This window comes from Camelus dromedarius, chromosome 21 (assembly GCF_036321535.1).
Source record: "Camelus dromedarius isolate mCamDro1 chromosome 21, mCamDro1.pat, whole genome shotgun sequence".
NCBI classification, from domain to species: domain Eukaryota; kingdom Metazoa; phylum Chordata; class Mammalia; order Artiodactyla; family Camelidae; genus Camelus; species Camelus dromedarius.
This window is the reverse complement of record NC_087456.1, coordinates 15,690,272-15,714,562: the sequence shown is the minus strand read 5'-3', so window position 1 is coordinate 15,714,562 and position 24,291 is coordinate 15,690,272. Positions and strand designations below refer to the sequence as shown.

General features: G+C 36.6%; 1 protein-coding gene across 4 annotated transcripts in view; it reads left to right on the top strand.

Moving 5' to 3' along the window:
• Positions 1 to 24,291, top strand: part of HMCN1 (hemicentin 1) — a 399,451-nt gene that overhangs the window by 82,153 nt on the left and 293,007 nt on the right. For all 4 annotated transcript variants that reach the window (XM_064477196.1, XM_031438568.2, XM_064477197.1 and 1 more), the window contains exon 2: positions 9,087 to 9,157. In XM_064477196.1, the coding sequence (XP_064333266.1) occupies positions 9,087 to 9,157 (71 nt within the window). The remainder of the gene's footprint in view (positions 1 to 9,086; positions 9,158 to 24,291) is intronic.

Sequence of the window (24,291 nt, the reverse complement as noted above, 5' to 3'; positions counted from 1 at the left end):
TTCTGTTCTATTCCTTCCCAGAAAAATGCCTTCTAAACTTTCTTCATTGTGACCTGTGCCAAACATATTCAGGTTTTTTATAGTAAACTCAATAGATGATTTGAGATTTATAGAATAGCCAGAGTTCACGAGCACAACCTCAGGCTTGTATGTGATCAAGTGAAATTCCTCTCCTTCTCCTTAAATAACCTGAAAATTTTGAGGAAGGAAAAAAGTAATCATTACACCACTTATTCCAAACATCAGTTTTTACTCTGGTGTGACCTTTCAAAATGTGTCCTTATGTTGCCGAAAGTTTGGCCCCTATCCCTGACGAGCCAAATAACTCAGAGACCAGGTCTTGGAACTTAGAAGAAAAGAGGCAGCTTTATTGCTTTGCTGGGCAAAAGGGTCTCATAGCAGACTAGTGCCTTCAAAGCTGTGAGCCCTTCTTGGGGATGGGGTGGGGTGGTTATATAGCCAAAGCTTAAACAACAAAGCATTGCTTAACAATCAACAGAATTATTTTCTTCTAGTAAAACTCAGAGTGGCATCATGGTGTCTCCAGATGACCAACTCTATAAGGGCTAGTGGTGGTCGCTCTTTCCATCTCTTTATCTTATAAGTGCCCAGGGTGTGGCCTTCTTGGTAATTCGGACTATTTTAAAAGGTTACAGTCCCGTGGCCTTGTCCTTGGAGAACGACTCAGAGACCAAGCATGATTATTACTTTCTATTACTGGAATAAAGTAGAATCAGTAAGATCAGTTGCTTTAGTTTTAACAATGGACCAGGCCTGCTGATCATTCTAAAAGCAAGCAGTAGACATAAAGCCAAGAGTTTGTTAGCCCAAGTGTGGCCATTTTATTTCTCCTTCACTTACACGTCTTTGCAGATAGTTGCAAGCAAAGTACCTATGATTCTATGTTTGACTTTTTTATTTAATATTTGATACATTTACTTGTGTTTCTACATGGAAAAATAGTTTTAATTGCTGCCTAGTATTATTTAGAGAATCATGTTTTTAATCATTTCTCTATTCTGACATTATTTATTGATTTCCTAGTAATGTCAGTGTTTACTTTTGGTGGATTATAACCAAGTGGGAAGTGACTTTATCACAATATCCTTACAAGACTTACCATACCTAAAGTCGTATCATACACATAACTGCATATGACGCTGGCTTGAGTGATAATATTAAACAAAATAATCTTTCTCACAATATACTTCAAATTTGTGACAATTTACATCTCTTTCACTGTAACTAAATATGAGCATTTGCTTCTGGTTTTGTGTCTTTATCATCTTTTAACGAATTTTCATTTCGTGATTGGTACTTTTTACATAAATTTGATCTTTTTAGATGGTATATATTTTTATTTACTTTAATTGATGGCATCAATGTTGCCAAATCTGGCTATTTTTTTTAGACTTTAATTTTTACTTGATTTTACATATTCATATCTGTCAATATTTCCCATTTTTTCATTGAAATATAGTTGATTTACAATACTGTGTTAGTTTCAGGTGTACAGCAAGGTGATTCAGTTACATACATATACATATATACACACGTATATAATACGTATTCGTTTTCAATTCTTTTCCACATAGATTATTATAAGATACTGAATATAGTTGCCAGTGAATCCTTGTCATTTATCTATTTTATATATGGTAGTGTGTATCTGTTAACCCCATACTCCTAATTTATCCCTCCTGCCCCCTCTCCCTTTTGGTAACTGTAAGTTTGTTTTCTATGTCTGTGAGTCTGTTTCTGTTTTGTAAATAAGTTCATTTGTCTAATTGTTTTTAGGTTCCACATGTAAGTGATATCATATAATATTTGTCTTTCTCTTTCTAACTTACTTCACTTAGTATGATAAACTCTGTCCATCCATGTTGCTGCAGATGACCTTATTTCATTCCTTTTTGTGGCTAAGGAATGTTCCATTGTATATGTGTACCACATCTTCTTGATCCATTTATCTTTTGATGTACACATTGGTTGCTTTCATGTCTTGGTTATTGGAAATAGTGCTGCTGTGAACATTGGGGTGCATGTACCCTTTTGAATTAGTTTTCATCTTTTCCAGACATATGCCCAGGTATGGGATTGCTAGGTCATATGGTAACTCTCTATTTTTGGCTTTTTAAGAAATCTCTGTAATGTTCTCCAAAGTGGCTGCATCAATTTACATTCCTACCAACAGTGTAGGAGGGTACCCTTTTCTCCACACCCTCTCTAGCATTTATTGTTTGTATGCTTTTTGATGATAGCCATTCTGACTGGTGTGAGATGATATCTCATTGTAGTTTTGATTTGCATTTGATTTGCATTATAGAAATACCACATTTAATAATTGTGGTATTTCTATAATAATTATCGTATTGTATCATAATAAATAATATTGTTTCACGTGCATGTTGGCCATCTGTATGTCCCCTTTTGAGAAATAAAACCATGCTCTTTAAATGTACTTGCTTTCTCCTGCCAATCTGAACCAACCTTAAGGATAAAGTGCCTGTTTGTTGAATGAATGAATGAATAAATGGATACAAGTATTTAGGGAAAACTCTACACATTACATAACATATATACAGACACATAAAAACATCTTCATATTTTTCCCATGTCTATGATTCTCTTTTTTGCAAATAAAATGTTTACTTTATAAATATGGTTTTGGACCACTGAATTATATTTTCCTTGAAAACATGATCAAAGGACTGCATCCATTTGTTTGTGGCAACAATCAGTGCTCAAGTTATGTCTGTTCTCCTAACCAGTGGAAATTTCAACAATATTAATGATTCTTTTCTAAGGTCTTGCAAACATAGTTTTTCTTCTTTAACATTTTATCTGTCCTTTTGTAATTTTTCTTTTCTTTATCTCTCACTGATGTCTAGATTTACTTGAAAGACCATTAGTGCTAAAGAATTGTCTAAGAGAACAATTAAATATTTGAAATGAATTCCAATGTTTTTCTTAAAATTTAAAACACATTTTCCTATAACAATATCATTATTTAAACTTAAAAATGTTCTTGTACATATTTTCTTCTTGTTTGCTTTCAGAGAACCTTGATTGCATTGGAAATCATGTTAATTAAATTTTATTAAATAGCATGACTTAAAATGATTTCTTATCTAAGTATATTTTATCAACTCTTGGATCTATTTTCATGTTAAAATGCCATTTTATGTTTAGGATTACAGGTAAAACTGCGATTCTGAATTTTGTTGGCCATTAAAAATCTCATGGCTGTTTTGGCAAGAGTGCTTGCTTGTAGCCCTGGCCAGAGTCCAGTCTAAGCAGTAACATCCGACTCAGTGTACCTCAAAGTCCTGTGTCAATTATTAAGGCATTCTTCTTTGCTTCCTGCTCTAAACAGCTGTGTAACATTGCTGAAGTCATGTCCACGATTTTTTCTACATCCTGTTCAGTCCAAGTGGAATGACCCTTGCATTGTGTATATATTATCTGCAATTTTACTCAGTGCATGTGTTTAAGGTTGTCATACAACTCACTGTTAAGTGAATAATCTCTTTGGATAGTGGAGCAGGATGCCGTTTAATTAATATTAGATAATGTGCTCTGCGTGAATTCATCATTGGCTGGGATTTTATAAAACATACCAAGTTCATCCCTTCATGTTGAAACAGTCATAAGGGCCTTTAAGTGCACTTGAAAATTACCTGTTCTAATGTGAGTGGGAACATACTCAATTAAATGAATCCTGAAATAATACTTGGCATTTTCTTAGCTCAGAGTCAGGAAACAGTTCTGTTTTGGGGGTTTAGATGCAGTTCATTTAAAAATGGTGCTGGACAGCAACATTATAATTAAATGAGGATAGAGAAATCTGGAAAGACTGTCATAGGCTAAACTGAGAACAATAAAAGTAAATGTACTTAATCTGATTCTCTGTAGCATCCCAAAGCAGGAAACATAATTTATTGATTTTTATTTAAACAATTTTAATGCTTTGGAGATATCTATATATATCTATTTATATAGATAGATAGATAGATAGATATAGATAGATATCTATATTAGCTACTTTGCATGTAGGAGACATTATAATTGATTTGTGAAAATGAATTGTAAACAAGTTAATAGACTGAGAGTAGAATTTTTACAAAGTGAGACATGTTAAGATTCAGCTCATGGAAGGCATTCTGAATAGGCCATTTCTCAGTGTCTGGAACTTCTCTGCTCTGATGTCTCCCTCTGTTAATCTGTTCTCTTCAAGTCCCAGCTCATGCCCCGTCTCCTCTCTGATGGTGCCTTCACCCTGCCTGCCTTTCCCTAGAGCTCAGGGGTCTCTCTGTCCTCTCTGGTCACTGAAAAGATTTGCTTTCCCTCTGCATCTGTATCACTTGGCCATTCTCTGATACTGCATTAGACTTTTAAACTTTCACAGCTTGCTTTTTTTTAAGTTTTCAGCTATGTTTAAATTTCCATCACAGGCAGACCCTGTGATTTGCATATTTCTTTGGTGCTTTTATAATGCTTTGCAAATATTCATTAATTTATAATGCAGTAGAGGATTTTTCATTTTTATCTTTTCACATATTTATGTGTTACTATGACTATAAAGCCAAGAGCTCTCTATTTTTTTTAAGAAGCAAAGACATCGTGAACATTGTTATCACCCCATTCACAGGCAGTGTTGAGACTCCAGCGGGCAGCAGTGAATAGCCCTCTTATTATCAAGGAACCACTTTGAGTAAAGAAAAACTGTAAGGAGCAGAAATCCATTGGTGGAAAGGAAAAAGGAAGTGAGGAACTGGATATTGATCTTGCCAAGTGAAGCAGTGAAAGAAAATACTACATTGTGAACTTCTTTCCATTATTTTCTCAGATTCATTCCAGCAACTCAGATTAAGAGAACAATGGCTGAGATGTTGAAAATAAATCCAACCCATCTGATAAATCCCTAGGAAACGGAAAATAACAAAATTAGTGGGAAGAGGAGAGACTTTTAAGAGTTTCAGACAGTTATTTTTTTAAATCAAAAGTGGTATTCTGAAGCATGGCATACTTCTTACATTTTTCATAATACATGTTACTGTAATGTTTCTTTTGCTCTTTAAGATAAGCTTATGTGGGAAAGTTGTATCTGCTGATTATCTAAATCAGTAACTTGATAAGGGAACAACACATTTTGGTTAAAATAGGGAGGTGAAGTCTTTCTCACTTGGCTTATCGGTGTTGTCGTGCTGATCGCATAGCGTGGTCTTTAGCTGTGATGTGGAGGCTCCGTGGTGTAATGACAAGAGCATGAAGTAAAGGATCTGAAGGCCTGGGCTTAACCTTTTTTTTTTTCTTCGCTCCCTTCTTCCTGCCTTCAAACACATACTGACAAACACTTACTGAGAATCTACTATAGGTACTGTAAAACACTTCATCTCCTTGGGCTGACAACCAAGTGAGAGAGACATAAAAGCAATGACAGTCACACGTGGTAGATGCCATGTGTTACAGGCGTACAGTATTGTGGTGGCCTTCAAAGGGACTGGTGGCTTTGGCTTACCACCTGGCCTTCAGTTATTTGTATCTGTTCTAAGTTCTTCATGAGGTTGCTGTGAGACTCTCGAGGAGCCACTCTGTTACCAAGTATTGTGAACTGTATAAATACTTGCAAATATGGATAGTTATAAGTGTTCACAGTAATTTGATAAAATACAGGACTGCCTTAGAAACTTGACATATTAGAATTTAAAAAGAAATTTGCATTAATTGAGAACTTATTTTCTCTAATGTGAAATCCTAAATTTTCATTTCCATTTTGAAATCCTCTTGGTTCTGTCTGGAAGAATGTCCTTCCTGTGTTAATTAGTGCTCCCACACTACCGTTTCCATCCTTCTGTTTCTGCACTTACTGCATTGTACTGTGATTGCATATTTAATTTTATTTTCTCCACTAGACCATCAGGACTTTGAGGGCAGGGCTCATGTTCATCTTTATGTTACCAGTGGCAACCATAGATAGTAGGTGCTCAATGTATGTTTGTTACGTAGATTTGAGAAGGCATTCTCTAGTGAGGTTTCTTTGTATATTTGGTTACGGTATCTACCAGACAAGAGAGGTGATTTTCTTTGTTCTATTAAAGATAATTTCCAGGCATGTGACAGTAGAGAATTCTAGATGTTGTGTGCATCAAATTAGGCACTCTGAACGTGGCCTGCCCTGCCCATGATCCAGAGGAAAGGAGACAGTAGTGATACAATCATTGACAGAATGGAGGTCTTGGAAAAGAGGAAACATTAGTGAGCTGTGCAGATTGCTCAGAGTAGAAAATTTTGTCAGATATCTTAATCTCTTTCTTCAACACCAAAATTTTTCAATTCATCTTCTCTGAAACTCAAGTTTTCTTGTCTGTAGATAAGAGGATTGAACTAAATGATCTTTAATGCTCTTTCTAGCCTGAGGATTCTATTTGGAGAACTATGGTTTTATTATAATTTTTTGGTATTGCTTTGGTACACAACTGGATAAAATTAATTGAATAAAGTGGGATATGATCTCTGCATCCTGTTAAATGTTATACATCTTTATTCTTCCCATGTCTTTATTATACAGACATTATCAAAACAACATTAAAGCCAATTGGAGAAAAGGCAAAACATTCAAGGAGATAGGACTTAAGTCAGGTTTTATAGAGTGAGGGTGGTATGGGCAGACGAAAGACATGGCAGGGTAGTGGCCATGGGGTAGTGAGGAGGAGCAGTAGCTTCATACTAAGGGGTGTGATGAAGTTGGAAGATTGGATTATAGAAAAGAGGGCCTGGAAAGCGTTGGAGAGTTCCCATTTAATTCTGTAAGCTGTAGAGGACCATGTTCAGGCAGGAAGAGAAGACAAAATTGTACCTGCTGAATGTCATCAAAGGCTTGGCAGGGGGTGAAACCAACATGAGCAAAAAGGAAGAGAAGAGGAAATTGCTCATGACACAGCTGGCGCAGGGCTCTGTTAAATGAAGAGAAAGACTGGAATGGACACAAGTCCTGAAAGGGAGGAGGGCTGATTGTTGCCGTATAGTCATATCATTCAATTCAAAAGAGTTGGAAAGGATGTGTTCAGCTGGAGGGATATGACAGCTTGGCAAGCCTTTACCTCTCCTGCGCATTTCTCATAACTGGTAAAAGGTTTATCTCAGCTGTCCAGTGTGATTTGCACAAATGTATGTTAATGAGCTTCAGGAGATATTTCCTGTCTATGTTGAAAACAGGTGGACACTTGAGTCTCGATAACTAACTGGAGGCTATCAGTCCTCCTGTTTTAATAGCCTCCCTGGATCCCTTGAAGAACAGGCATGTACCCAGGGCTGTTTTTAAAATTACTATTACAGGGACTGTTCTTACATGTCTGCACTTTTTATTTTCATACAATTGATTATTTTTCTTTGTAGTAGTCTTTGTATTCCTTTCTCCTCCTTGAGCTTTGAATTCCAGAATTATTTCAGTATTACGCCATGTGGGAACACAGAGGCTTGACTTGACAGTGCTGCTGACAATTTACACGTCAGGGTGTAACGGCCGGGCATATTCTTTGCTGTTTTGCATTCCTTGGCAAAGTATGCCTTTGTTTAGTCTTGAGGGAGTAGGCTTCTCTGATTTTCCATATACTCAGGACTTGACTTTTACACAGCTAATGACTGTTCTGCTCTGTATGGAATGCAGATGTTTGCATTTCACACAGTTTCTCCAGTTGCCTCTCTGTTCCTTTTGCATACTGCAAGGTGTCTAATCTATGATGAAGAATGGAGACATTTTCTGTGTATGTAATTTCTAAGAAAAATTACATGGGTTATGGCAGACATATGCTTCCTTTCTAGTTTACCTCATTTATTTCTAAAATCCTATAGTCTGTTTTTGTATCACATTTAGAACATTAGCCAGGAAGTCCTGGCTAATTAATTATTATCCTTCGAAGTCATACAGTTCTTTTCTAGCAGTATGCCTTTGAAGCTGGAAAATGTCTTATAAAAATGAAATGTTAAGTATTTTTATAGTTTTGTATTTTAGTTGCACATTATGGTTTTGAATGCAACCTATATCTCTATTAGATAAAATAGAAAACTTTTCATCCACCCTGGGAATTTGAGGTGATATGTCTGTGCACATGGTACTTGGATTAATTTTAATATTATTACTTGAATATATGGATTTTTTTGGGAGGAAGTAATTGATACCTATAAAGGCTAGTTTCTGCTTGTCTATTTTAAAGGTTGATTTTTTAAAAAAGAAAATGATCTTTGCAGATTAAAATGTTTACTATAATTATAAGCATGCTGTATCTGTCTATCTACTGTCTTACACCACACTGATATCTGGGCTCCTTCCCTTCACCTGACTTAGGTCTTGGTTTTCCAGGATATCAGTGGCCCCTACCTGTTTCTATTTGAAACAACAGTTTGTGCAGTTTATTAGCGAGTCTTGAGGGAAGCAGTGACCCCAAAGGCAACTGTGGTGGTCAAAGCCAGCTCAGGAGAATGGTGATAGTGAGGGATAGGACCCCAGCCATGACGAAGGACGTGATAGGGACTATTTCTTGAATTTTTACTGTCCTCATATCTGTGCTTCTGCAAGCTCTTAAAACCCCTGTGGGTAGACAGTGAAGGGTCATTTGTTTTCTTTCTGTTTAGTATTAAACTTCTTAATTTAAACATACTTGGACTTAGGACCGAAAAGTTACAGATCAACTTACAATTTATAGTTGAGAAAACAGAATTATAAGATGAATAAGTGATTCATTTAGAGTTCAACAACAAAGTAGGTGTTAAATAAATATTCATTGACTGGTGAGAGTAAAAGGGGGCTTGAAAGTTGGGGTCTCCCGACTCTTTGTTCTCTGACTATTCTGACTGCTCCTTTGCATTTCCCAGGGCTAAAAATCTACTCCTTAATTATGCATAATTTACAACAAATTATAATTGTTCTTTGGTAACTATAAATTGAGATGTGGTCTTTGTTGTTTTGCTGACTATTTCTTACTGATAAATAACCACGTAGTGCACAGCGAAAAGACGTCTGTGCATACAGCACATTAAAATCTCTAATCACTATTTATTGACCTGTATCACTTTTATCTCCACAGAAATTGGCCCAGTGACAGTTACCACAGATCCCAAGAAATTCCAATATGAACTCAGAGAACTGTATGTTCAGGTGAGTGCTTGCTTTCAATTTTATTTCTTTGAGGGGAAAGGAAAATCATGAACTTCTGGCTGATTTTCTTTATTTTTAAATCTGAAAGTAGTAACTACTGTTTTGTTTTGTTTTAATTCTAATATCACTTCTTTTTCTCACTTGAGTCCTGAATGAATTGAATGATAGATATGGAAATTGGGTAGATTGGGTTCAAAATATCACCTCCATTTATGCATTGTCTGCCTGTTTCCATGCGACAATGATGAAACTCCATAGTTGTGACACAGTGGCCAACAAAGCCTAAGGCATTTACTCTATGATCCTTCACAGAAAAAGTATGCTGACCCCTGCTCTGGGTGACACCTTTCACCGAGAATCATAAGGAACATAACAATGATGATGTAATTAGGGTAACTTTGATACTCTGTGCTATTGGTCAACTATATACATTTTTTGACTGTAAGTTTAATTTTATTATTAGAGATGATGAATAATTGATTTAAATGTTACTCTGAAAACAGGACTTGAAGATAGGCCTGATAGGCATCTTCTCCTCATTGCTGCTTGGAGATTATTCCCAAATCCATTCATTGAAAAAAATTGCTCCCTTGAGCCTGTTTTATTGTCCCACCCTCCCTGGGTGGTCTCAGTTGAAGTCATGTGCAGATCTTTTGGCCACTCCCCATCACTCATCTAAGCTCTTGGTACCTGGATCCTTGGCTACCTTTGCCCTTTAGGACTGCCGTCAATCATTCCAGGGCACTTCAGCATTTAGGGGAATGACCTGTCAGGAACTCCCCTCAGTTCCTTGATCTGCTAGTCCTCTTATATGACCTTTTCTTTACTCCATCTCAGTCTTCTATTCACATACACTCTCTGGACCTTATCACCCTAGTCCATTGCATCTCTCACATCACTGATTCAAGCATCTGATCTCCAACAGCAGCCATCTCTCCACTGCTTGTTGGTGCGGCTGCTTATGCTACGGCCGCCCCTTCACCCTCATTGATCCCTATCCTGTCTCCCAGGCTATCAGCTTTCCTTTTTCACTTTCCTTCATGTAGCTCAGAGTCCTGTCGTTTCAAAGACACTGCTTTTTCTTTCTTGTTCATTGCTTTTCTTTTCAAAAGGCAAAACCTCATTCCTGAATGGCCTCCATTATATCCACTGATGGCCAAGTGCTGTTGAAATCTCAGAACATGGAAGGTTTATTTTGCTGTAAATATATACCACCTGTCTCCCTGGACTCTCAAAACTTCCATGATCCTACTGTGTTTCTTTGGTCAATTACATCTCCCATTCCTCCCAGTGAAGGCTTCAGATCTTGTCAATTCTTCTTCAACTTCCATCCCATCACTCTTTTACTACTGTCTGTTTCAGCTAATGATCTCTTTTGAGCAAGTCATCTCACTGTTTCATAAACAGACTCATACAAAGGGAAGCGTTCTGCTTCCTTACCTAGCACGTAATCTGCCTACATCTGGTACCCATCCTCTTCTCATTTTCTACAGCTCCTTGGCTTTCTCAGGATCTTAACGCTATCAAACTGTTTCTTTCAATTGCTTAAGGGTACCCATTTACTTTTAAATATGTTTAACCCCCCACCAAATAAACAAATCCCAGCAAACCAAACCATAAAAAGCAAGACAAAATAAATTAGAACAAATCTTTCTTTTTCTCAAATCCTCTTACGAATAACAACTTTTGCCCCTCTCGGTTCCTTCAGTGCTGAGAAAGTTGTCCATATTCGCTGCCATCATTTCCTCACACCTCTTCCTCATTCATTCTTCAGTCTATTTCAGTCCAGTTCCCACACCACCACTCCATCCGATAGCTCTAGCTGCTGACACATGATCTCTGTTTTGCTGCATACAGTGCAAACATTTTCAGTTGTCAGCTTACCAGGTGGCTATCTTTTAGTCCTTGGCAATACTGGCCTTGCCTTTCTTGAGACATTCTCTTCCCTGACCTACTCTTTCATTTTTCTTACCACTTTTTCTTAGTTTCCTAAACAGCTCATTTCCCTCCAGTTGGCCCATTAAATGTTTATGATCCTGAAGGTTTTGAATCTGGTCTCATTTTTCCTCTCGTTTTATATCTTCTCTTTAGGAAAAATCATTCATACCCATAAATATATTTCTAGCTTAGACCTCTCCTCTGAGAAATAGACCATTATATTGGTCTCTTGGATGACACAGTGGCCCTCTACAGTGAAACTCACTAATATTCCCTTTCTGCTGCCCCAAATTTGGTCTTAAATCCTTGCTCTTTGTCTTCTGTTACCTTTGTGAGTGATACCTGTAATATTCTGGTTATACTACCAAAAATCTGAGTCATCCTTAATTTACCTATCCCTTTCCCCCCTACATTCAAACCATCAAGTCTTGGTTTTTAATTTTCTAAATAACTTTTTTTTTTTTTAAATCAATTGACTTCTCTCCATTTCTGTTGGCACCACCCTAACCCAATGACTATACCTGTAGGTTAAACTTGTGCAAAAAAGTTGAGTGATCTACTCTGAGCACTTAATCAGTTATCTCACTGTTTGACATACACAGGTACAGACCAATGGAAGCCTTCTGCTTCTTCTTACCTAGGTGATTTTCCTGCATTTATTCTTACTTTTATTTTCGAGACCTTCCCTAGTCTTGACAGGCAGACAAAATGATCTCAAAATACATCTCAGAACAATTCCCCCTAATACTCTGTGCACTCATCTCCTACCCCCATCTCATCAGAGTCTTGCCAGGGTTCTGAGTGACCTGAGACCTGTCTTCCTTTTCGCCCTATCTAGAACCATTCTCTGTCTTGGGCCTTGAGCTCTGCCCTAGGGAGCTTGCATAGAACACCCCCGTATCTGTATCCTCACCCACTTCCCATGGGGCTTTTGCACCTGCTGTTCTCCTTGTATAGGAAGTTCCTGTTCTTTGTCCTGACCTCACTTCTATGCGCCCTTAACCTAGATTAAAATCCTATATTCAGAGTCTCACCTGAAATACCACTTCCTCTGAGAATCCTGCTGCCTGTCCTCCAGGCTTGGTCATATCTCACCGCGTCTCTCCTGCAGAGTAGATGGGATTTCACATTGAAGCACCCTGTCTTATTTAACCCTAGTAAAACACCTGGTAGATAGAACATGCTCACTTTTTGATGAACGAAAGAAAGAATGACCACTATGTACAGATCAGCAGAGTCCTAACAGAGTTTGAAGTTTAATGCTTTGATCACCTTGACTGTTGGGTGAATGACTTGATTTGGAACTGTATATGGTATGAGCATAACTGGGACATAGTGTGAGAAAATTCAAAGCTTCCAAATGTGTATTCTATCATGATTGATTTATTGTGCATCTCTACTTTTAAATTACATACTAAATTGAATAATGTTTCATAAATATCTACATAGGTTTATATAGTCATCCCTTGGCTACTGTTCTCTGTTACTAAATTTCTTCCGATAACCTTTCTCATTAATCCTCCATTTGCTTCCTCTTACACCACATCATTCTTTTTCAGTCATTATCTCGATGCTTATTTAATTTATTTTTCTGCCCCTTGATATAGCAAATCCTTTGCCACTTCAGATGTCCAGATCCTTTGAAAAAACTATTACATAAAAATTTCTGTCCTGTACCTGGATCATAGGATTTAAAAATCGTATTGTCCTGGCTGTTAAAATTTTTATGTTCTCGTATTTTATCATGAACTCCCGAGGTCAAGAGCCTTGTAGTTCTCACTGAGCCTCTGGCCGCCTGTGGGATGAACCAGGGTCTGCAGTAGAATAGCCTTAAATAGCTGTTGAATAAATGAATGTCATATGAGGGTGGTTTCTTTTAAAAATGTATTTTTAACAGTAAAACTATATCAAGTATAATACGAACTTTACTTGGTGGTAGGAAAGATACCTTAAAGAACTTAACTGTCAGTTTTCATTCTAAAAAAATTCTGGAGAGCCAAGTCATGGAGATTTCTAGCTGATAGAATGTTAGGGAAGGATTTACTGTATTTATTTTTTTCGTCTCTGCAAGAATACAGCTCGGCTGTGTGTTTGGAAATCTGGCCAGAATGAAAACGCCTCCATTCTCTGTGGATCTGGCACTGGCACTTCCTGATTTCCTGCCTCTCCCTTTCTTTTGTTCTGAAGGATCTTTAGGAAGTGCCCTTATCCTTCTGGCTCCATTTGTCACCAGGATGAAGGATCATGGCTCTTACTCATGCTCCATTGATTCCTTCCCCAGAGCCCTCCCCCTCCAAGCTCCGAAACTGAACTTGGTACAGATACTCTATAGAGCCATATAGTAATTCTGTTCAAGAAGATAATCTTTTTGGGGGGAATGAAAGTTTGTGTCCATTTCTCTAAAGATTTCCTCTAGGACGGTCTGCACCTTACAGGATTTAATTTTGTTTGTCTTGTGATCCAAGAGGATGCTTAATTAGAACAACCAGCCAGGGAAGAAGTGACATATTTACTTCTTCTCTTTGTTCAAAATTGGGCACTGTTTAGACATTGAGGATAACACAGAAGTATTTTTACTTTCAGAGCTTCTAGTGAATCATTCCTTTTTAAATCAATGGTAAAAAATTTCATCAAGGGTCAAATATGAAAGCCTCTAGGCTACATTAACACCTAACCTAAAGAATATATTTTGTTTTCTCTTCAGTGTTTGCTTAGAGAACATTTTATTATTTTATAAATCGCTCTGAGAAACTAAAATTCACAAACTTCATAAAATTTTAGTATGAGATACCAAAGTTTGTTCTGTGTGTAATTTCCAGGCCCTTCTTTAGTTCCCCTTCTACCATTTTTAGTAACTTCCCCCCAAATCACTGATATCAAAAGCAACAAGGGTTCCCTGTCTTTTTAAAACTAACTTGGATTAAAAAAAAAAAAAACCTTCAAAAGTATTCCCTTCACACTTTAATCATTTTGAAAACAAGTAAATTTAGTCTCAATAAATTAAATAATTGCCCGTTAACTTTTTACTAGGCTCAGCTGTTTTTCTTCTAGAGCAGTGGAATTAACTTGAGAAAAAGCAATTTCAAATTTTCCAGGAAAAATGGAGAAAAAAAATCACTAAATTTAAATCATTACATTTATAACATATTAATATCACTTTCCTTCATCCTCTTGCATCTGGAATGCAGAGAAGAAACTTGAAAAGCATTGGAGCTTTCTCTCTGGAGACAAGAAGGGAAAACAAATGATAACAATGGTATTCAAATCACACAGAGCTTTGGGAATTAATATCCTTGTAAATATTCAGTGCTAAGTCCTGCCTCAGGTCACATTTTTTATAAGAAACTATAAAGCTTGTTGAGTTTTAGAAAATAGTGTTGGCAGTGATATGCTTTCAAGCCTTTTATCCAAGCGTCTTAAAGAACAAAAAAGCATATTAGTCAAACATTTGAAATTTTAAAAAAGGAAGATATTTCTACAATAATGGAATTACGATTTTTTCGTACAGATGGTTGATCCCCCAAACTGAAAAGCTTCACACATAATTTAATTTTTCTTTGAAGTCTTTTAATAAAATTGACCCTAGAAAAAGTAAGAATAAGAGTGAAAATGCATAGAACAGCATTGTCGCAGTGCAACAGGACAGAGTTGTGAATATCATGGTAAGATCCAATTATTGTCATTCTTAAACAGAAACAGGAGAATAAATAGACGAACTATAGCAGGCTGAGGTTAAGGGGAAAAGTGGTTTGCTGTATTATAAGAATAGTTGATGTTAGAATTATGATGTTAGAATTGTTAGATAATAGAATGATGTTAGAATTAACTGCCAATAGAGAATATGAAAAACCATCGCCAGAGAGGCAACGACTGTTTTAACAAAGAGGATGAGGTAATGCTGATTTATGATGTCCGTGTAGTATACATTTTATTTGATTTCTAGCACTCTAAATCATGCTACTATATAAAAGTGTCCTTCTCGTTTCTAGATTTATAGAGAAATCTTCTTTATGAATTTAAAAAATCAAGCTGGTATATAACAAAAAATTAAGAAAGCAAAAAAGAAAAGAAATTTACTAGAATAAGAAAAGAGAAAGGATTATATGTCAGCATAAGTATAGACATAATATAGAGCTACAAAAGTTGTGATTTTCATGTTTGGTAGTGGACGTGATTCAACTGAAGAAAGCAGTTTTTATTTTCATTGAAGACTTCTTAGTATGTGTTTGATTTATAAATGCATATATATGTATATATATACATATATAAATGCATATATATATAGAGAGTGCACTTTTACAGGAGGATTGGCATGTATTTAATTTCGGGAAGGAAGGAAGATAGAGTGCAGTACATACAACTCATAATACATGTAAATGCTTCAAGAGTGGTAGATCTAGTGCTGGACGAAAGTAAGGACTTAATAAATGTTAGCTATTGTTACTACTATTAATATATTACTACCTCTAGTACCCCAAAGATTTTTTAAATGGACATAATCACCTAGTAATACCATAAGTGAACAACAATTACGGAACACGTGCCTTGTGAAAGATTTTGCAAGTATTTTAGGGTCATCTTCTTAATTCAAACCCACACATATATTAATGTTCCTTTTTATAAGTGAGCAGACTGAAGCTTTGAGATATTAGGTAACGTGTCTTGCTCAGGTCACCAGACTGGCAAGTAGCAAAGCTGGTCTCAGAAGTGGAAATATTTAATGTCAAAGCCAGTGTCCTTTTTATCACTTTGCTACTTTCCTTCTAAATATTGGTTTAAGTAACCTTATTAAGTTAATCAAATTAACATTTATTTATAGAAGTTCTCGTGTTTTACTTCAAAGTAGGAAAGTAGAGAATTAAAGACAGATGTAGATTTAGGGCTGGTGTCATTCTCAACAAAACAAATTTTTTTTTTTTTTTTTTTTTTTTTTTTAAGATTTTTACTCCCTCTTCTACCTCCGGTCACTTTGAGTAATTGGCTCACCTAAAGTTACTGAGCAGCAAATGACAAAGTTAATTGTAAATCGAAAGTTACTAACTTTGCTCAGCACGTGTTCTTGCTACTTAGTGTGGTAAGCTTATTTAAGTGTGACCTCAGAAAGCACCTTGGAGAGACACAAGAAGATTCATTGTAAGAGACTGGAAGGTAGTGTTTATACTGTAGTCACATTGATAGGTGGTTTTGATTATTTCTGTTGTTAGAGCTGAAGCTTCCGGGACCTGAACAAAACATCTATTAAAACTTTAGTTTGCTGCTACAGTTTTCTGCTAGAGTAATACATTCTCTGAGGGACAAACAATCCTGTATCCCCAGGGAGTGCAGGATGGGGACCAAGATAAGTGAATGGAGGGCACTGAGTGGGAACGACTGGCCCTTTTCTAGCCACCCATTCTGGTACCTGTCCAGAAGCAAATAGCTGGTTAATTTCTTAGTGATCTTCTGTGTGCACTTCAAAGGACAGAGAGTACAGAAGGGTATTCTGACTGTTGGATTGCTTCTTCAAAGCAGAATACACACACAGAAGAGGGTGGGTGTGGATAATGATGAGACATTTCTTGATTTTCTTTTTAAAGTGTGAACGTGCAGTTATGTTCTTCAGGGTAAATGTGTGAGTCATTGTCGAGTAAATATTGCAGTTATATGTGACAGAATAACATTTAGGAAGAGGAATCTACTGACCTGGGATACCTGGATTTACTCCATTCATGCTCTTAAGCCAACCGAAGGATTATTCTGTTCCCCACAATAAGTACTGTATCTGATTTTGTTAGCTTTTAGGTGATGGTAAGGATGGAAGTCTAAATGTTTTTCTTGGGAGAATGTTTCTTGATCTAAAGCCACAACTCCTAGAAAAAACTATAAACCTCACTTTCACAAAATGTGTATAAAGGAAACCAAAGAGTTTCTTCTCAATCCAAATTGATCGGAAGCAGTTCTCAGGAAGCTTTTTTTCTTGTTAGGCCTTGAAGAGGTCTCAAGAGGAATTGTGGAGTCTTGGTTTTGGTGCTGAGTTCTAAGTATTATTTGTTCAGTGACTCCATCAGATGTTTGAATCCCTTCCAGAAGCCTGTCAGTACCTCAGACATGAACTAACATCAGTTAGATTTGATAGCACTGGCCTTCATCACCAGTTGATACCTGGGGACCTCCTGTGGAGAATGTCTGGGAGCCTCTGTTGGTGTTTGAGGCTGATAAGGGCTTTCTTTGGCAAACATAACCCAGTCTCCTGCTAAGTCCTTCAGGTTTCCTTATACAAACTTTAAACCAGGTCTCCATTCTTTCATATTCATGTTTTTTTTAAAAAATCCTGATTTATCTACTCTGTCGATGTTAATCTTCTTTTGAGATGGCCTAGATCTTAGTTCACCAGTGTTGTTTAATGACTACCAGCTCTTAAAAAAAACCAAAACACAAAAAACAAAACTTACCTATCTCAAGCTTCCATATAAATATTAATATTTATAAATTATAATGATTTTATTAATAAAAATACTCTACTGATAGTTTTTTTTTTATCAAGACCTAATACGACATACACAGTACAAGTAAATTTTTATCACACTAAATAGAAAGAATCATAAACATTACAATCTCCTTCAACTTCTCAGTAACAAAGATAATACCAGATGTTCTGGAAAGCATATAAAATCCATATGTGAATGTTGGAGCAGAACAGAGAAGGATTTTAGTGAAGCAGTAGAGTCTGAGTAGTGCAGATGAAAGACAGAAAAGGGTCATAGCAGAGAGAAGACAGGGAGAAAGAAGGCCAGCCCAGAGGAGGTGCAAACAGGGTGAGTGCCTAGTCCTTGAATGAGCGAGTGGTGATTGCCCACGAGGACTCCTTAGTCTGTGCTCCTGCCCTCTTTGGCTCCTTCCCGCTGAGCAAACAGGAGAGCCATCTGATAGGAGACCAGGAGTCCATTCCAGCCGGGGACCAGGGGAACGGCTGAATCTGAGGGGAAAAGAAAAGGTCCCAATAAAAAGGTACAGAATCCTCAAAGGAGGGAGGAAGGAAGTCTCTAAGTGCAGAGAATGGGGGAATTACTGAAGTGGACACTGAGAATTCTGCAGTATCATTTTGCAGTTTTCCATTTTTGCCTGGAGTTAACCCTGCATACTTCCACCTGCCTTCTGCTCACTAGAAGCTAGATGGTGGTGTCTTTTGTTGTGCTTGGCTGCCTCCATGCCATTTCCCTCTTGAAAGGACCAAGGTCCATTATAATTCATGTCAGTTGTGAAGCTTTTGACATGTTTTAAAGTATGAAGGGATGCCATTTCCTGATTTGTTAATCAAGATATTGAGTGCCTGGTACCTGGTGTATTTTTATTGTTATTTAAATGGAAGTGAAGTGAATCTCCTTTTAAGACCCAGCATGAAATAAGTTCCAGCAAATGGAAAGATCAGTTGTTGAAGAGTTAGACCCTTACTACTGACAGGGGCTAACCTGAAAACCTGGAAAAGGTTGTAGTTGTTACCCTTTAACGTTCCTGGAATCAAAGTCGGCAGTTCTTTGATGCCTTGATCTGGATTCCACCTTCTTCAGACGAGTAAAGGACAGCATGATGGACTGCCTGGTTTGTAGCAGCTTCTTGTTTTGATTATGGAGATTAGAAGTTTGAACTCTGAAATATTCTGATTGTCTCTCTGCACATCCCTGCCATATTTTCTATAAGTGATGAAGACCAAATGTCACTGATGCATTAGAATTCTACAGTCGTTCTGATTTATACTTGCTTGGAAGTAACTTTAAATTAAATTCAGTGTAATTTAATGATTTCCACATGTACATTCTGTTTTCCTGGTTGTAGAATTGTGCAACTGTGTTTTAAGGAAGAGAACTGAGAGTTGTCAACTTTTGTTCAGCGTGCGAGTGAGTTTCATTCCTAAATTTTATAATGTAAAGGACAAATGCAGCAAGTAAGGCATTATTTAAAACAGTGGGTGTACCATGTGAAAGGAGTACCGTTTGACTCTGAAGCTAGGCTTAGTGGGTTGTAGTCACGTTAGAAGCAGGGTAAATATTGCGATGCCAGTGGATATTCTTTTGGACTCAGGCGTGAGCCTACCAAAAATGTTTTATTTTTTGATTGCTTAGAGTTAGGCATACCTGGGGCACAATTGATATAAACAGCAGTTCAGTGAAAATGGATGATGAGAATAGAAGAATTGAAATGGGTTGACCAGAAGAGAAATAAGGCAGGGGCAAGGGTGTGCTCTGAGATTAGCCTCCTTCCTTCTCTCTCCCTTGTTTGATAAGCATTTTCCCATTAGGCTTTGGACAGGACCTCATTTTTCTCCAACTTGCCTCGGGGTTTGAAGGTTCAGTTTATTCCAGTACCGCTCCCACACTGTCGTGTATTTAGAAAAGACTGTGTGATAATTTGGTTTATTACTTACTCCCTTGACTGATAGGATTTCTATTCATTCTTATTTAATTTTGCTTTCCAGGAATTTATTTTTTGAACATAATTATTGTAATTCTGAGGTTACAGTTTTTTCTTCCCCCTCCTTTAATTCCAAAAGCAGTGTTTCCTGTAAAGGTCACAGGCTTTTGTTTTTCTGGTACACATTTTTTTCTATCTGAAGTGTGTTTGGCAACTTAGTAAATTATAGTCATCAGCATAATTATAGAGATAAAATGGTGACTGTATCTACTGGCACAAATTAGTTATATTTCAGAGTTCAAATAAAAACACAAAGTTAACAATCAGGCCCTTTAATACGCATTTAAGGAACGATGTAGTTCAATACATTCTGCAACTTCATGTCCCTCACAGCTTTCATCTTCATGTATATGTGCAGGTTTATGTGGTTTTGGGGGATACATTTGCATTGCTGTATTGTTTTCTTTTGTTAAGTATTAAACTTGATCTCATGATGCCAGGAGGGGGAGGGTGGGGGGAGAGAGCAAGGGTGGGAGGGGAGAGAGGGAAGGAAAAGAGAAGTGGGAGTTAGTTTTAAATACCACTAGGAATATTTATATATACACACATGTACACACACATATGTATTCATGTATGTTTTTCTTGGTTAAAGAGCAACTTTTGGCACTTGGATTTTTAGGAGACTTAGCTCTGGAAATGAGATGGGCCAGGTTTGAGTGATGTGCAGACTGAACACAGCAGGTGTGTCTAGATTGAGTCAAGATTGCTTTGCACGATCTCATTCACCCACTTACCCACTTAATCATTGATTTATCCATTCATTCATCAAACAACAATGGAACACATACGAAGTTTCCCGAAGAACAAAGATCTAGTGGGAGGAAGCAGATAAATTATGAATGCAACTGAGTGAATGCTGTAAAAAGAAGGAGCAATATTCTGTGGGCATCCAGAAGAATGAAGATCTTTCGTTCCTGACAAGCAACTTGTAGTCACAGGAGTTGATGAAGGAAATAAAAGCCTTCACTGGAGTGGGCTTGAACCCTTAGGCTGAGCAGAATTGAGTTTAATTCCATGTTCTTTCGCTTACTGGTTGTGTGACACCCGGGAAAGGGGTTTTCAAGATTTAGTGCTCTGTCAATAAAATGTGCTAAAAATAATAGTTACCTCATCAATTGATACAAAGCACAAATAGTCAGTGCTGGTCTCAGAGTCGATATCCATTGGGTGAATACAAGTACGGTGTCTTGTTATCAACAGAAGTACCAGTTAAATTAATGAGGCTTTTCATAAGTTCAAGTTCCTGAGTTCTAAATTTCTCCATCACAGATGTTGTACAGACTATTACTTTACTTTTTTCCCCATTGGTGTTTAGGCTAAAAGAGAAAATGTTAAGACTTCTGAAGGGACTACCTTTTTTAAAAGCTTGGAACTAAAAACTTAAAACTATTTTTTCTAGTTTCAGTCACAATCCCATTACCCTAATTTTGTAATCTGTACATGAGTTTGACACAAATTAACCTGAAGTATCTGACTTTGTGAGGCTTATTTATAAATATGAACATTCTGACAGTGGGCCTCTTTGGACTATTCTGGCTAATTTAGCTTTTAGCCTAATTTAATGATGAGAAGATCAGTTAATGATTTGGGAAACATGACTAGCAAACTTGTGAGTTAAGTTTCCGAGACATTTTCTATGTTTATGTAAATATGTAAAACCTTTATGAACTTTGTGTTTGTGTGTGTGTGTATATATATTTAAACAAAATAGCCGATTTATAGATTTTTGGAGTAGGTTGTAGCTTGATTTTTAGACCTTAGTAAATTATAGAAACTTGAGTTTTGTTTCTACTAACTTCTAGGAAGCAAAGTTCAAGGAAGAGTTAGATAAAAGCAACAGCCTTACAGGTAATAGTCTAGAATGAAGCCTACATAACGAAACCAAATGTATCCTTCTAAAGCAGGGGTGTCTCACAAAAATATAATGTGAACCAGATTTGTAATTTAAAAAAAATTTTGAAGTTAATTTTAATAATATATTTATTTAACTTATTATATCTAAAATATTATTTTAACATGTTTTAACAGGATAAAAAATAGTACTTCAGTTTTTTAATTTAAATTTTAATTAATTAAAATAAAATAAAACTTTCAGTTCCTCTATTTCACTAGCCATATTTCAGTGCTCAGTAGCCACATGAGTTAGTAGCTACTGTTAGATAGCACATATCTAAAAATCTTCCTCTTATAGGTCATTTTAATGGTTGTTTATGATTTGAAATGATTAAAAAATTAAACTGAAGTGTCAGATAGGGAGCTTACCATCATATGTTAACTTTTGCGAAAAAGCAGCTTATTTCTCTCTTCAGGAACTTACATCCACAGTGAGATAGACAAATAGTTTCACTAATATATGAATTAATAGTTAACACTTGTTTTTAATTTTCAGTTATCTGCTGTAAGCAGTAAGGTGATAATTTAAAAATATTGTACTATTTTGGGAAGAAGTTTTATTCCAAAGAACAACTTATGTATCAATATGTAATCAATATGATTATAATGTAACCTGTCTGCTAATGTGAAATTTAAGGCAGAATAATCATTTTTATTATGAAGAATACACTGATTTCCACATTTCCACAGCAGGAAAAAATTAGGCTACACAAACTGCTCCTAAGGAGTGTGTAAGCTATGGGTTTCTAACATATGTGGGTCAAAATGTTTGCTTTTGACTTGGCATTACCCAGTTTTCTGGCTGCTTTGAGAGTTTGTTTGTTCTTCCATAAAAGTCCAAGAGTTCATTTTGGAGAGTCTGATAGGAAAGAGTTCAAGAAACAAAAGGAATGCCTTTCGTTTGCAACTGTATTTGTGAAATTGTTGTGGAGTTAGAGCTGTGTCAGCTCATCTCACTCTTTCCTTTGGATATTAGCCAGTAGTAAGCATCATATATATAAGTTTCAGTGTTTCACAAAGGTGTTGTTTTTTCTTTTTTTCCAGGAGAATAAGGTGATTCCAACACTTAAAGCAAATGTTGTTGGATATATTGGTTTTATTAATATTGGCTCGAAACTGTTCTATTTAGATTTACAGAATGAAAATATACTGAATTAAAGACTTAAGAGGTCCCAGTTTCAATACATGTTTTTTAGGGCTACATTCAAGTTTTAGGATGAGCCTGAAGTTATGGAGGGATCTCAATGAGATGAATTAATTAATTACATCAATATGTAGTCAATAGTATTATAACATAATAACTTCCAAGGACTCTCGTGGTCTCTAGAATCTGCTCCTGGGTAATGTTTAGGGATGATCATCCCTGAGTCCTCTGAGAGTAAATCTGAATGCAAGTCAAGTGGCTCAGAGACTGTTCTTCATTCAGTAACTGGACATGGTTTCTCATTCTTACCATTCCTAGCATGTATCTCTGGATGCAAAGTTGACTGCAAATAAAAATTATTCCTGCCCAGCATACCAGCGTTACTAATGTGCCCAATAGCTGTTTTCCACTTTCCTAACACGCAAATGCTCATTCAGGGGCATATGTTGCACACCAGAATCCCCCCAAATAACTATTATATGAAGGAAAAATATATTATTAAAGAATACAGCAAATTAGAGTAGATCTGAAGAGTGAGGAAGTACATCTGAATGGGAGCAAAGAGAACATTTTAATGAGGGGAAGGTATATTAGCTCAACCTTGGATGGAAAATAGTTCAATTTGGCAAATATTTACTCAGTGATTACTATCTGTTAGCAAATGATATGAACCAAGGACTCAAGGACTTGGCACACAGTCCCTGCCATCAAAGAGCTTATGGAAGATGGGAGATTTTAGACATGTGTACATTGATGAGGAATGCTTGATGGTGGGAATGGAGCAGTAGAAAGAGTATTTGCTTGAAAGTGCTAAAGGAATGAACATGTGAAGCAAGGGGCGTATTTAAAGAACAGGAAAATAGACTCAGCACTTTATGAAGAAGGAGCAGAAGGAGATAGAAAGCTAGAAAGATAATTTGATTCAACACAGTATTTAGTGAAAGATTTTTAAGAATGTGATATAGACGACTCTTCAGGAAAACTAAAGTTTGGTGGTAGGAAGAGCAGAAGATTATAGATAGGAGGCTATACTTGTAATAAAATTAATAAGAAGAAAGGATTGTAGGAAGTCAAGAGGAAGCGAGGGGACAGATCCGTGATGTATGTGGAAGGAAGATGGTTTGAACACTGATTAGGTGACGGACAAGGGGAGGAGTCATAGATGACTCAGGTTTGAACTAAAGTGCCATTAACAAAAATAGGGACTTTGTGGTTGGGGGAGACCATAATGAGTTCCCATAGTCGATGTGTTGAATTGTAAATGCCTATTAAACATCTAGGATATCTAACAAGCAGTTGCAAAATGGAAAATTGGAATTTAGGAGATAGGTACAGTCTGTGGATACAAGTATACAGGTTTTTGAGAACGATATTATCTCTTAAACTAAATGCCATGAAAACGCACATAAGTAATAGAGGTTAGGAGATAATTACTCAAAAGTAGAAGGGACTAACTCAGTAAGATTTCTGGGAGTCGATAGCTGTTATCTTCTCAAAAGTGAAGATCAGGTGACTACAGCATCCAGCCCCCTACCACTGAGAAAGTGATAGAATGTTTAATGGGTATCTCAATTTTAGAAGTAATTTATAATAGTTGGTGCTCTGTTCCAATACATTCAATAAGTGATATTTTAAAGGCTGTAAGTTTTCAGTGGGATCCAGTGCAAGAAAACATTCTTTAGGCGGTCCAGGCTAAAGTGGAAACAATCCT